General features: G+C 41.5%; 1 protein-coding gene and 1 long non-coding RNA gene across 8 annotated transcripts in view; one reads left to right on the top strand and one right to left on the bottom strand.

Moving 5' to 3' along the window:
- The window catches only part of PLCB1 (phospholipase C beta 1), a 376,089-nt gene that overhangs the window by 103,089 nt on the left and 259,507 nt on the right, over window positions 1-13,493 (top strand). For 5 of the 7 annotated variants that reach the window (XM_090134858.1, XM_031597889.2, XM_090134863.1 and 2 more), the window contains exon 3: window positions 3,706-3,774. In XM_090134858.1, coding sequence (XP_089990984.1) covers window positions 3,706-3,774 — 69 coding nt within the window. The other 2 variants (XM_090134862.1, XM_090134861.1) reach the window with 2 other exon arrangements.
- On the bottom strand, window positions 2,117-2,870 carry LOC116231885 (uncharacterized). Its single transcript, XR_004167559.2, has 2 exons — window positions 2,761-2,870; window positions 2,117-2,247 (listed from the first exon to the last, which is right to left on the bottom strand). It is a non-coding gene; the product is annotated as an uncharacterized LOC116231885 (long non-coding RNA).

Genomic DNA, 13,493 nt, shown 5'->3' with positions numbered 1-13,493 from the left:
TACCAGTTGCATTAAGAAAGATTATTCTGTTGCAAGATTCATAAGTCCCAATGGCAGTGACTGGAGGTCGCTAAACAGGGAGAAATCGGACTTGTGCAGGGTTTTGTTTTTCTCAGTTGCTATGGCTTTCAGGCCTCCTGCAGCATAGAAAGCATTTCCCAAGCCAATACAGAGGAATTTGGTAGCAAAACTACTGTTGACGTGAACAGGGGAGGACAGACTGTTTTGACGCACAGGAAATGTGGCACTTTTCTGTCTGGTACCTGTGCTTTTCAGTTTAAAGACTGTCTGTGTTTTGTAATAGGGGCTTAGGAAACTGTCTTTTCTGTCTCTGGGGAGGAAGTTGCATTCTGTCTTCTTAATTAGTTGGTTGGAAGATGAAAGCAGGTGCCCCGGGGGCAGGGGATTCCAGGAGGTTTGGAATTTTTGAACCAAGGAACTTCTAAGCAATGGCACATTATGAATTCTGATTTATCTGGGCCTCGCTGAATGCTGCCATCAAAGACATTTACGTGGATGCATATCCTGCTCCCATCTACTTAGATGCTGTACTCTGTGCTCTAAAGTACCATGCTACTGATTCTGCAGTCCTGACCATACATATAGAAAGCAATTATGGAGACAAGTCCATTCCTTTTGGATATCTGATGGTGGCTGAGACCTTGGACTTTGTTTTCCTGTGGCTTCCGTGATCACTGCCTAGAAAAGAGTCCTCAAAAATTAAATTCTCTTTTCAAATTGGAGTATAAAGAAAGATATGTGGAGGATTTTAAAATCTGCTCTGAGAGTTAATACAGCAGAGAGGTAAATGCACAGAGAGGCCAGAAGATAGATACTTGGTCCAGCCTTCCTGATAGCTATCCCAGTTGGTACTGTTTAAGCAGCCCTAGAAAGTTCCACTCTTCTGCTCTTCTTCTACAGCTGTTCATCATGGGTGTCAGGTCCAAGAACTGTTGCACTTTCCGTAAGCAGGTGGGTGGGGTGCAACTGACTTGCAGGCAGGAGTCAGGACCTGGACCAACTATGTGCCCCCTCAGCTGGAGCATTGGGTTGGGACCTCTTGGGCAAGCAGAGCCCAAACACTGCAGCCTGTAGTGGGTAGTCAGCTTGCTGCTATTCATCCTGTGTGGCTCACCATCTGTAAGGTCCATTTTTCTTAGGTATCTATTTATCTGGTATTAGAAACTGTTTTTAGTGTTTGTCATTTCTTTCAATATACAACATTTTAGATTCATGGCATGCAATGAGTATACCTGTATCTTCTGTAGAACAATTCATTGTGATCCAGAGACTACTTTGGGGCACGAGTATTGTTTGCGGTGCTACATATAACCCCTGGCCTTTCATCCAGAAACGCCACGCTCCCGTTTGGTGACAGCAAAATGATGTATGTTTGCTCTTTAGTGCGCGGTCTGTAACACTTGTCTCCACGATCTGTTCTGTGCAGCACATTTTACTGTGCATAGTTCCTGTTGCTGGATTTGCATTGTGTCACTGCCTTGCCTCAGGACAAACCTGAATGCAGCACTGCCATAAGTCATGATTTTCAGTTCTGAAATTTCTGAATGTCCTTCCATATCCATCTATCCATCTATGTATCTATAGTTATAGACATTCCTCGTGCAATTATCTCCCTGACAGTGGGAGTTATTTGGACTGCTGTACATGAAGGGCCTTTCTGCACTCAGACTATTGAGCTCTACCCTGAGTCCTTTGTGGCTGTTGTGTGGAAGAAAGATAATGTAGAAGAGGAATGTAGGTATGGAGTAAGACCTTGGAGTATACGCATTGCATGCCATGAAACTAAAATGTTGTATATTGAAAGAACTGACAGGGTTCAAACTGGACATGAAAGTTGAGTTCATGAAACCTGAAGTGCTCCAGCTGCGTCAGGTGTGCTTGTATGCACATGCCATGGGTATTGGTGTATTTTGGGTGATTTGCTAAGGGGACCTATAAAATACTAACTTTTATAACCCTGCCTATTCTTCTTTCTAATCCCTATAAATTCTCACCCCTTCTTCTGTTTCAAGCAAGCATGAGCCAAAAAATTAAAAAATAAAAAAATCTCCTCAACAGGATAGACAGAGGAAAAAAATAAACAAACAACTGCTCATGGAATTTCATCTGGTACTATACAGGAGAGAACTGCGATGGAGGGAGGAATGTTATAGATGTATAGTCACATCGTAGAGCTCATATCTTGTTAGACAGTAAATGCCTACCAGAGCTTTGCAGCTGTGGTTCCTGTAAAATGAAAAAGAAATAAGGATACAAAGTATTCCATGGCAAAATGGAGGTTGGTGGCCCTGCATGTGGCAGGAGGGTTGGAGATTCATGATCCTTGAGGTCCCTTCCAACCCTGGCCATTCTGTTATTCTGTGTGATTCTGATTCTGTGAAAATAGTATGTCACTCAGAAAATCTTTTTTCTTCCCCTTGAAATTAAAAAATGAAATGGTTCTGATAGCATGGAGCTATCACATTCTCTGCACAGCATTTGCAATTACTGCTGGAAGACTGAAGCACACTGAACTGGTGTAGCTCTAACTGTAGCATGGTCCCATTCTCACTGAAGTACGTTTAAACTATATTTAGTATGTAATTGAGCTGTTCTAACATGGGCTATTAGTCCAAATACTAGTGTAAATGAGGCAGAGAGTATTAAGATGCGCTTAAAGATTGTCAAGCAATGCCAAAGAGATCAGACAGTCTTGCTGTGCCTTGTGAAATGGTTCGTATTGCTGGGGGAAAACCAAACCTGTGTAACATTGTGTGGATGTGCATGCTGGTGGGGAACCACGTTCCCCTGTCTCCTTCATGCTTCCTCCTCCCGAATGCTCTGTGTCCACAAAGGTGAGGGCACTGAAGCAAGAACTAGCATGGAACCATCAGAAAAGGTTCTGCCACAGAATGAGGCTGGAGGGGTAGAGATGTTGGTGGAAGAGCCAATGCTTTGTGCCCATTCTGGGGCGAGCACCCTGCTATACTGGCCCTGCTGTAGAGCATAGCAGACCTGGGACTTGGTCCTGTCCTTCCCGTGCTGCCAGGGCGATGCAGAGCTGATAAGCCCCTGGTGACAGGAGATGGTACGCATGGGCAGGGAAGGACAGGAAAGTGCCAAACAGAAGGTGTCGTCACGTGCCAGTTTCGTTCCAAGTAAAGCATGTTGTGTATAACCCAGACCTGGACAGATGATAAAATGCTTGTCAGAAGTACGTGTTTTTTGTTAAGCATTGCAAAGTTCCTGGAACATGCTAGCACTGTGTCTGTGGCGCTTACAGAGCTGTATATGGACTATTCAAAATGTTCTGACCATAATACAGTAAGTTTTATATTCCAGCGACAGGATTTTCTGTTTTATAGCATTTTTTCATGCTGTGACAAGCATCAAAAACCTAAAATTATATTAAAACGAATAATTTAAAAGTACAGCAATATTTTGTGATTCAAGAAGTAAGCTTGACTAATGTAGCTTCTACAAATTCTATGTATCATGAGACACATATTGCATATTTGAGCAAACTCAGTTATATATCTGAGACTTGTGGTGCTTATAGAATAGACTAAGTGCAATACAGTATGCCTTGAAGCTGTCCTCAGTTTGGACAGAAGTCACTGCAGACAGGTGAACCCCTGATATGGAAGATAGGGCAGTGTTTTTTTTACTAATATAATAATCATGTGTTGCAATTTTTCCTTCTAGGAGACAGAGCTGCTCGATATCAGTCTTGTCAAAGATGCCAGATGCGGAAAACATGCCAGAGCTCCCAAGGTAGGCATTTCTGCTGTATGACTACCTGTTGCATTGATTACCTAGGTAAAACAGAATGTGAATTACATGCAAGATTTTTTTTAAAAACACTCCTTTAGATAATAAGAAATGTTTTGTCTTTGCTTCATTTATCGTAGCTGCTGATGAGAAGTGTTGTGATGGTTGTGCTATTGTTACTGATGCTGTATTTAGAATGCTGATGGAACAGTGGGTGAACAGAACTGCTGGTTTGTCTGCCGCTGTGGTTTAAACTTGCTTAAGTTTCCAGTTTCCCTGATGGCCAGGAGCTGATGGTTGTGCAGCTCCATTTGGTATTGCTTATTTTCTTCCTTGAGTGCCTCTTGAGGACAGAAAGAGGATTTTTTTAATTATTAAACTGTTCTCAGAGAGGTCAGGATATCAGTTCCCTTAGGCCCTCTCTGATACATTGCACACTTATCTGCCATCTTTAAAGACAGTAAGTTGTAGATATGTGTTCTCTGTGGTGTTTTCATTTGGACAGAAGCGACACATAAAAGAGAAAAAAAGGAAAAACAACAGTGGAGTGCACAGCTCTGGAAGCAAGAGTGTGCCTTGGGGCATCGCAGGAATGATGAGGAGAAAAGGAGATCTCTATAGAGTCCTGACAGTATGGCCTTTCTGCTCCTTACCTGCAAGCCTGTGAGCTTGCAACAGCCCAAAGCAATCCTTCTCCTGCCTCCATCCCTGGGAGGAACACGACTAAATCTCTGGTCTGCCAGCTATACCTGAGCCTGCCATTGTGCTCCTTGCACCCAGCCCCAGGCCAGGGGACAGCCCTGCGGGCTCCTCAGTGTGTGAGGTACACCATGGCAGTGGGAAAGGTTGCTTCTTTGTGCCAGAATGTAACTGCAGTTATCTCTGAACAGACTATTCACATCTGGTTTGCAGAGTTTTTCATGTAATGTTGGCAGCATTCTAAAGGCTGAGTTATAATTGAAATGCAGCAGAAGTACTTTATGACATCCACATTAATACCAAGTGAGTTCACCATGATTAATGGTTCTACGATGAATAGCAATAAAGTATTAACAATGGCTAGAACATTATTTTAAAATGCTACCCGCTTTACAGAAGACATTCATGTTCTTCTAACAAAATGTTTTTAGCCAAAATTTATGTATAGCTATTGCCTTGGTGACTTTTATTTATTAGGTTATATAAAGGCTGTTTTTGTTGCCACACGTTATGGATTGACAGCAGTGGTGTTAAATGAAGGGTATGAGAAAATCCTGACTTTTAGGGTGGTGAAATGCACCACCTGTGTGAATGAGTTTGCTTTTTGTCATAGATTTATGTGTGGGCAGAATGGAAACAGCACCTGGGTTGGCCGCTGATAGAATTTTGCAAGTGATGTGAAGCAAAAGGCTCATTTTGGGGCCAGTTGTGCCTGTTTTGCTTTGAGCTGTGAGGTGAGGCTCAGCAAAAGAGTGAGTGTTATTGAAGCCCTGCTCGTGTCTCACACACAGAAGACACAGCTCTTGCAGCAGCAGGAAGGCTTGGCCTTAAGTCAATCACTGGCAGCTTGTGACAGCATGGAGGTTTCTAGGAATAGCTTGGTATAGTGGCTTAAGAGAGCAGCATCACTTCTGTGTGCTACTTGCCAAAGTTCCAGGTTTTAGAGACTCATCCACAGCTGTACTTTCAGATGGAGCAGCCCTGGCACTCAGGTGAGCATAAACACCGAATGATGTTTCTGGGTGATTTCTGTATGTGAAAGCAAAGCTGTCTCCATTAGCATACAAAAAGGTCATTCATGATCTGCTCACCGTACAGTAAAAGTACAGCGTATATGATGATTGTGTTGTGATAATGAATCTGAGCTGTATCCAGCATGGTGGGTCTCTTGGGATCTACTAATACCTGCTGAGCATCTTGCCTTGTGTAAAGTATGGTATCCAGCATAACTTGCAGACAAGGCACAGAGTTTTAGCTGCCAGAAAAAAATACTTCTTGCTGCTGTGGTACCACTTCACACATTTCATAGCCATCTCAGAAGTTATCTTACATTGTCTGGTGGGATCATCATTGACAGCAGAACTTGCTTCCTTTATTTGCCTTTCCAGATAGAATGGACAGTGTGTTGTTTTGCACTGGCACAGCTTTCACTGTACAAGAGATTTAGGCAATCTTCTATAAATTCCTCTGCCAGCCCCCCACTCTCATACTATTGTACAGTTTTTATACTATGTTAGGGGAGTTCTGCCAGTTTGTGCCGATTTTTCCATCTATTTTCAGAGTTTTAAGAGGGAGTGGATTCCATATGTGGGTTGTCATTAAAAACTTGAGAAGTTCGTGGGAATCTTTCAACCTTATTTAGTGTATTTCTGATACAGTGTTACCTTTTGATAGAAGTGTCATCTTTAATAAGCTTTGACTTTTCTATTAAACATAAAACTAGCAATTCTTTTTTATTTTTCTAGCAAACTAAATTTAGTGTGATTAACAACACTCATAGCAAACTACCTAAACTGTAGAGGTACACTGCATCAGCAGACCATCAGCAAATAGTGATTTTAAAGGACTATAAGTAGCCCTTGTTACCAAAAATACTTTCTTCCTCTTCACCATCTGGAATATACACTTCTTTGCCATAAGTCACTGTATCCACCAGTGGGAACATTTCTTTGGTTAGCTTCATGAACGCACCAAAGTTTTGTTCTTTTTGATGGCTAGAAACCGGAGTCTGTTCTCATGCTGCATTCAGGGTACCTACTTTACAGCTGTTGGCATTGCTAATTTCTGAAAAGCAGAGAAATACAAAGGGTTTTTCAGACTGCTTCTCTTTTAGCCTTGTTGGTTGGCATTTAATTTTCACAATATTTTTCCATAAATCAAGACAAATTTTCTGATCGTTGTGTCTTCTAGTCACTACTGTAAGCAAAACTAAATACTTTTTCATTCTGGAGAAATTTTCCTCAATTAAACAGCCAAATGCTTTATTCTTGTTTAGGAGGCATTGTACTCTGTTTGATCCTATTTCACACTGTTCCTAAATAGTTATAGTTACCCAGGCAGTCAGACTGAAACCCGTTAGAATAGCCCAGCTCTAGATGATGGCCCTGGAGCCAAGGTCATAATCTTAAAAGTGGAGAGTAATGATTATCTGCGCTATCGCATTCAGGGGTCCTGCAATGTATCTGTGGCTGTCGCACTTCAGCTTCTTTTGCTGGAAGGGGGCTTTGTGCTCATCCCTCTAGAACACTCTAGAATCCTTCTAGAAAGCTAGGGAAGGTGAGACAAATCCAGGAAGCTTAAGGAAGTTGCCATCCTGCCTACTTTGGATGCCCAGCTGAAGGAAGTAGAAGGCACAGTGGTTTTACAGCAAAGAAAGTGTGGCATGAAGAGTAACGTATATGTATAATGAAGAGTATATGGAAATAAGCCTCTTACCTAGAAATGTAGTTAGCTAATGATGAAGTGATATCTTTAGTAGGTACCTAAGCACGTAATAGCTGGGGGATGCGAAGGTTGTCCTCCAACCCCTAGATTAATAAATAGTGTACTCAGGTGACCCTTGTGTTACCGAGAAACTTCAACATTACCTTCTTTTTTTCACATCTTGTCAGCAATAAATTCTTCTGTCTTCAGCTGCTGTTTGCAGGAAGAATAACAGTTCTCCATCCCACTGCAGTATACATGCAAAGGCATATTCTTTGGAAGAAGGGCAAATCATAGGCAGTACTGAACACAGCTGCAGATCTCTAAATGTAAAGATAAATGAAAGTAATGGTCTAAAGAGAACCAATTGTGTTTTAGAAAAAAATGCCTGAATTCAATGTACAGTGAAATTTATAAAGTAGTGAGGGAATTATAAGATGATTATCAGAACTTAGTCTTTTTAGTAAGCATTAGAATCATTTAAGAATGGAGGAAGAGAAATTTTGAGAGTAGGAGATTAATATGCAGTTCATTTCTTCTTTTGGAAGATGTGACCACACATAAATTCAGCAGAGCCTTTTGGAAACACGGCATGCTTTTTGTCACAGGACAACATCAGCAGAGGTAGAGCATCAGGATGCTGAGAGCTCCCATTGTTTGTACTTATAAATGCAGAAGGCCATGTGGAAACCATTAGTTGCGATGAAGCAATTATTTATTTCCTTTTATTCACACATTACCTGGTAGCACTCGCTCCAGCTTTCTTTCCTTTGGTGTGCAGACTAATGAAGACTAGCAATTCCTATTGTAAAGTTTAATGAAGTGGTCTGCAAAATAAAATAACACAAACACTGCAGAAAAACATATGTTTTTTTACAGTGAGACACACAAGTAGATCTGATCATGCACACAGCTCTATGAGGCATGGACGTGCCACTCAGAAGAATGTCTGTAATCTTAAAATCGAGATGTAGCATTAACCCTTGGTGAAAGGTTAGGCAGGGAAAATGGGTCTGCAGCAGCACGCTCACAGGACTGTGAAATTCACACTTCTTACTATCTTGTATTTACTTTAGCCTGTAACAGTTTCTATGGAAACTAAAATCGTAATGCAGCCGTGCAAGTGTTTTTGGTAGCAAGAAGAAATATCGGGATGGGTTGGCACGAGTGAGGAAATAACCCCATGGCAAATGTTCACATTTAAAACTTTAGATGCGTTTGATCAGTATGTTTTCCCTCAAAAAAATCATAAATCATTCATCAGGAGATAAATTGATTTAAATGACATATGCTCTGAAACCTGCAGGAGAGGAAATTATGAATGATGGGATTGCACTCATGCCAAAATGTTTTCAGTGCACAGTCCCCAGTTTGAAAAACACTCTCTGCTCCCCGGCCCCAAATATTCTCACTTAATAGAGGATACTCTACAGAGGAAAATAATGAAGCCTCCCTAATACAGGAAATTTACCAAAGCCTCAATTACTACAGTACTGTCAGCCTCTGCACGTGGTGGATTTGCCTGAAATCCTGAGCTAGAGTGCAACGACTTCAGGATTACCTCACCTTCAATTTAAAAAATACATGCATCTTCCTCACTGCAAAGAGCTGGCTGATTGGTGACATGTTTGAGAGAAAAACTCAACTCCCTGAACTAGTCTCAAAAACTAACAACAAAATCTAAATTATGCAGCAGAAAATCTGGAGGTTTTCAGGGAAATTAGGTCTTTCTTTGAATGCTTACAGCTATCAAGACTGCTGCCTTGCAGTGCCTACTTCTGTGATCATTGCTCTGACTTCGAATCAGGAGGATTTTGCTGGGTTTTGAGCAGAACTAGTGCAGGTGAGCAGGAAGTAAGGCTGCTGCCTGGTGTGTTGCTAATCACTATCTATTTATTTCTCATCTTTCAAACCTGCTGCGCGAATTTACAAATGTGAGGGGAGAACTCTTGAACCCACTTAAAGCACATATACACAAATAAATAAATTACAGATGCAAATAAAGTATATTACAGATTGATTTACATTGGAATAAGGCTATAACTTGTTACTTATGAGTACAATGACAGGAAACCTAATTCAGTTAATTGATTTGTTTCTGGTATCTAACTTAAATTTTAGCTAGCAGACATTTTATGGTCAGGTTTTTTTCTTTTTTTTGTCTTTCTTTTTCTATCAGAACAAAGAGGCTTCCATCGTGAGCACATTTGAAAGCTGTACAGATATTCATTACTTTGTGATAAGGTCTGAGCTGAGGCAAGTATGCTGTGTTTAATAATCTTCACGATTAGAGTGCCTCTGGAGAATGACAGATAAATATAGGCTTTTCTTTTTTCCTTTTCTTTTTTGTGGTCCACTCAGTAAATTCCTGAGAAAATCCCCTTGCTGCCTGCATGGGTTGCAGGACCTCTCAGAGAGGTGCAGCCCTGGCCTTTGTGGCACACACTGTCTGTTGCTCTGCCTGACTCAAATGCTGCTGTTTCTGTTATTTTTATCTACTGATAAATGCATGTCACTTTTCCTTCAATAACCTTGGCATTAAATTAGGAACTCTAATGTAAATTATGCCTAAGCAGTGCTCTATTTCTGCAAAAATCAAATACAAATGGAACACAAAACTCAACAAAAACGGGGTATGCATGCAGCTCACCTGCTTCCCAGTCACTTCAGGTGTAGCAATGACATCCTCAAACATCCCTTCCCAGTTTGTTCACCATCACTACTTCTTACATAACGGAGAGTATATTATTATATCAACATTTTCTCGAGTTGAGCTTAATTAAGGAAAGTTAAGATGGATTTATGTGGATGATATTAGCACGGTGTTCATGTGGGCACAGCTGTAAGGCAGAGAAGCGGAAGCAGCAGAGATGCTGCAGACACCACGGGAGCCGTGACCATGTGTGTCCTCCTGGCCTGGCTCCCAGAGTGCTTGGCATCACTGTTCCACCACAGCCAGTAGGCTCCTATAGCAGCTGGCATCTTTCCTGCCACATCTCCCCTGCCAGGGCCAACTGCCTCTGCAGAAAGTGTCTCACTGCTGCCCATGGCTAGGATGCTCTAGATTTTTTTTTTTTTTTTTTGGAAGCTAACCTCTTTGGGGAAGTGTTGCATCTCCAGAAATAAAGTTGTCAGTGATGCTATCCTGGGAGCTTGGACAGGAGATTCTCACTTCTTGATCACCTAGAAAAACAGCATCATTGGAAACAACATTCATGGAATTGTGGAAGCAAGGTGAAGCTTCCTGAGAGCCCTGATGAGGCTCGGATCCAAGCATTCAGTAGCAGCGCAGTAGCTGTTCTCTTTATGCTTCATCAGGTTGCAGTTCATGTCTTGAGCACAGAGGCTGCTTAGTGGTGTGGATGAACACCAGCGAGTTGCACCTGCGCTCTGAAGCCCACAGAGATTCCCCCTCTGCCTCCAGGCGCAGCTCACTTGGCTGCTCTTGCCTGAGGCTGAGGCAACCTCCGAGATGATCCATGTCCCCTCGCACCACCGGCATGGCTCAGTACTGTCAGGGTGCTTTATTTACAGCCCTCTGCTCCCTGGGGAACTGGGACCTTTCCAGAAGCCTGGCATAAACTGTAAATCTTAGCCATCGGCTTCACTATTTCCTGGAATCCAGGTGTAGCAGAAAGCACAGGTTTTTGTCCAAGACTTGCACTATGAATCATTGCCAGAAAGTTGTCTTTTTTTTTCCTACTCACTGCCTGTTTCAGTTAACTTTCTGTGCTGCTTGGTTTTATGTTTTCATTTGTTATGTTTATATCAGATCTATCTCATTTATTGTCTGTATTCTTCTATGCCAAAGTATGTAGCAGAAACCAGATTACAAGAAATTTTGTAGTTCAGGAAGCACGGAAATATTTTATAAATGTGATATTTTAACTTGACTTGTAAATTTTAAAAGCTAGAATAGGACACAGCTCAGCACATAGATGATAGTGGAGTTGCTGAGAATACCAGTAAGTGTCAGTAAACCAGAGCTTTAAATGTTGCTGCTGAGGCTGCTGTTGATTAATCCTGAATGTTGTTATTTCTTTCTACTTTGGATTGACTTTTTATGTGATTGAGAAAAGAATTGTCAGAGACAGCTTTGTGTGCTTGCAAACACCTGTAATACTCCAAAATTATTTTAAATCCACACATGAAGCACGTGTATGAGCTTTGTGGCTGCAGCGGGGAGACTGAAGTAGCACTGGAGGGCACAAATTCATTGCTTACCGAAGTATGTACTCCGTGCAGAGCAGTGCTTGGGTAATGTTTAGGTCCTGTCTCCTGGCTGCGATAGCATTGCTGATGGTAATCACCTCTGCCCTGTGTCAGAAGGAAGGTTGAAGCTGGGCTTCTTGCCTTCCCCTCTCTGGGTTGTGACTGGTAGCAGCAGAGCTGGTTGCAGTGTGGGTATCTGCAGGCGGATGGCTACAACACTAGTACTAGACAGGGGGCTGGAATCCAAAGAGATGGGACCACTGCTGGCACAGCCTGGCGTGCCATGTAAGTCATTGTAAAGCTTAGTCAAATCTGATGAATGGCATCTTTACAGCGGCTAGCACATAATTTAAAAATCTAGGATAATACAAAGTTATCTTGGAGGTGCTTTTAGTAGTGCTGAGATGATAATATTCATAGAATCATAGAATCATAGAATGGCCTGTTTTGAAAAAAACCTCAGAGATCATCTAGTTTCACCCCCCCTGCTATGTGCAGGGTCGCCAACCACCAGACCAGGCTGCCCAGAGCCACATCCAGCCTGGCCTTGAATGCCTCCAGGGATGGGGCATCCACAAACTCCTTGGGCAACCTGTTCAGAGGTGAAATAAACAGGCTCTGATCAAAAATGCCAAAGCAGAAACATTTTTCTACATTGTCTAGAACAAATGATGAAAATTCCCCCCATTTTATTGGAATATCCATTTGGTGGATTTTCATGATATCTGTATCTTCTAATTTACTGGTCAGTGAAAACTGCTGGGCTCTAATTGGTGGAAAAAGTTCATTCTGTTTCTGATCGTCAGTGTATAAATGACAATCTTGGTACTTCGTTGTGGAACCAGGCAAAGTGATAGGACCTAAAGAAATGAGCACAGAAGCTGAGCAATGTGTCATTGATTTTAAGCAAGTGTGAAGTGTCTTTGGTCACAGCTTGGAACTCTGGAGAAGTTACTGAAGAAATTTAGGAGTCATTACAATTTTCTTTGCTGCTGAAGCTATGTGTATTACATTTTTGAAAGGGTGAGGAAGGAACAAAATTTTTTTTCTGCTCCATTGTGCAGTGGATATACAAAAATAGAATGTGGAGATAAGTACATCCAAAAAATCTGATCATTTGTTTTAATGTTGTAGTATTCTTCTTAAAAAAAAAAAAAAGTTAAGCACACCTTTCTATAATGAAAATAGGATTATGCTACCTCGAAAACATAGGAATAATCCAATCTTAAATAAATCCTAATTGCATTTTTGTAGTATTAACAGAATACTTTATCGTTTTATTGAACGCAAATTCCCTCTCTGGTTTTTCAGCTTCATTGCCTTTCAGCCTAATCCTGGGTTAACAAATGAAATTATCAGCTGTTACCTCTGGGGAGCTCAGGCTCTGGGTTCTGCTCCTGGGGTGTTAATGAGCCAACCGTGGGGATCTTCCCAAAAAATGGATGGCTCGGTGGCACTTGCTGTTACACGAGCAGGAGCATTCAGGGAGCAAAGTGGTTATCCATATGTCAGAGCTAAGGGAATGCTTGCCATAGGCAAGGCAAAGTGTGCTAGAGAGCTTGAGGATCATAATTTGTCCTAGAGAAGGTAGAGAAATAGCAGATTCAATGCTGATCTTAACTAATGTTCAGTTTAGCTCTATTTTTAGGTAGTAGAAAGGTCTCGATTGAATTGCAAAACTAAGCAGAATAAAACCTTTGTGCAATTGGAAATGACAGCAATCAATTGAAGTGAAACTTCATTCTTTTAAAGACTGATTCCACATGGTTTACATCTGTGAGTTTCTGAGTTGCACTGTTTAACTTGGCGAATTTGGGTTAAAAAAAAATAAAAATCAATTACCTTAGTTTGGAGAAGAAATACCCTTGGCTGGGAGTTTGTAGGGAGTTCTTGGCTGTGGTGCTTTGTAGTATCCAGTTCTGTGTTCATTTTTGGAATTAGAATGGTCTTGCAAACGTGCCATTCAGGAATAGGCTAACCCCTAGTGGCTGGTATTTTCTCATCCTCTTGTGCCCTATCTCTGGGTCAGGGTACAGCTTCCCTCAAAGGGGAGACCATTTTGTAGATAAGAGATTTCTCTTAAGGATTGATCATCCTAACACCCATTA

The sequence above is a fragment of the Phasianus colchicus genome, chromosome 2 (assembly GCF_987193195.1).
Source record: "Phasianus colchicus chromosome 2, bPhaCol1.hap1.1, whole genome shotgun sequence".
Taxonomy (NCBI): domain Eukaryota; kingdom Metazoa; phylum Chordata; class Aves; order Galliformes; family Phasianidae; genus Phasianus; species Phasianus colchicus.
The sequence above is the reverse complement of the archived record's forward strand: the minus strand, read 5'-3'. Positions and strand labels throughout refer to the sequence as shown.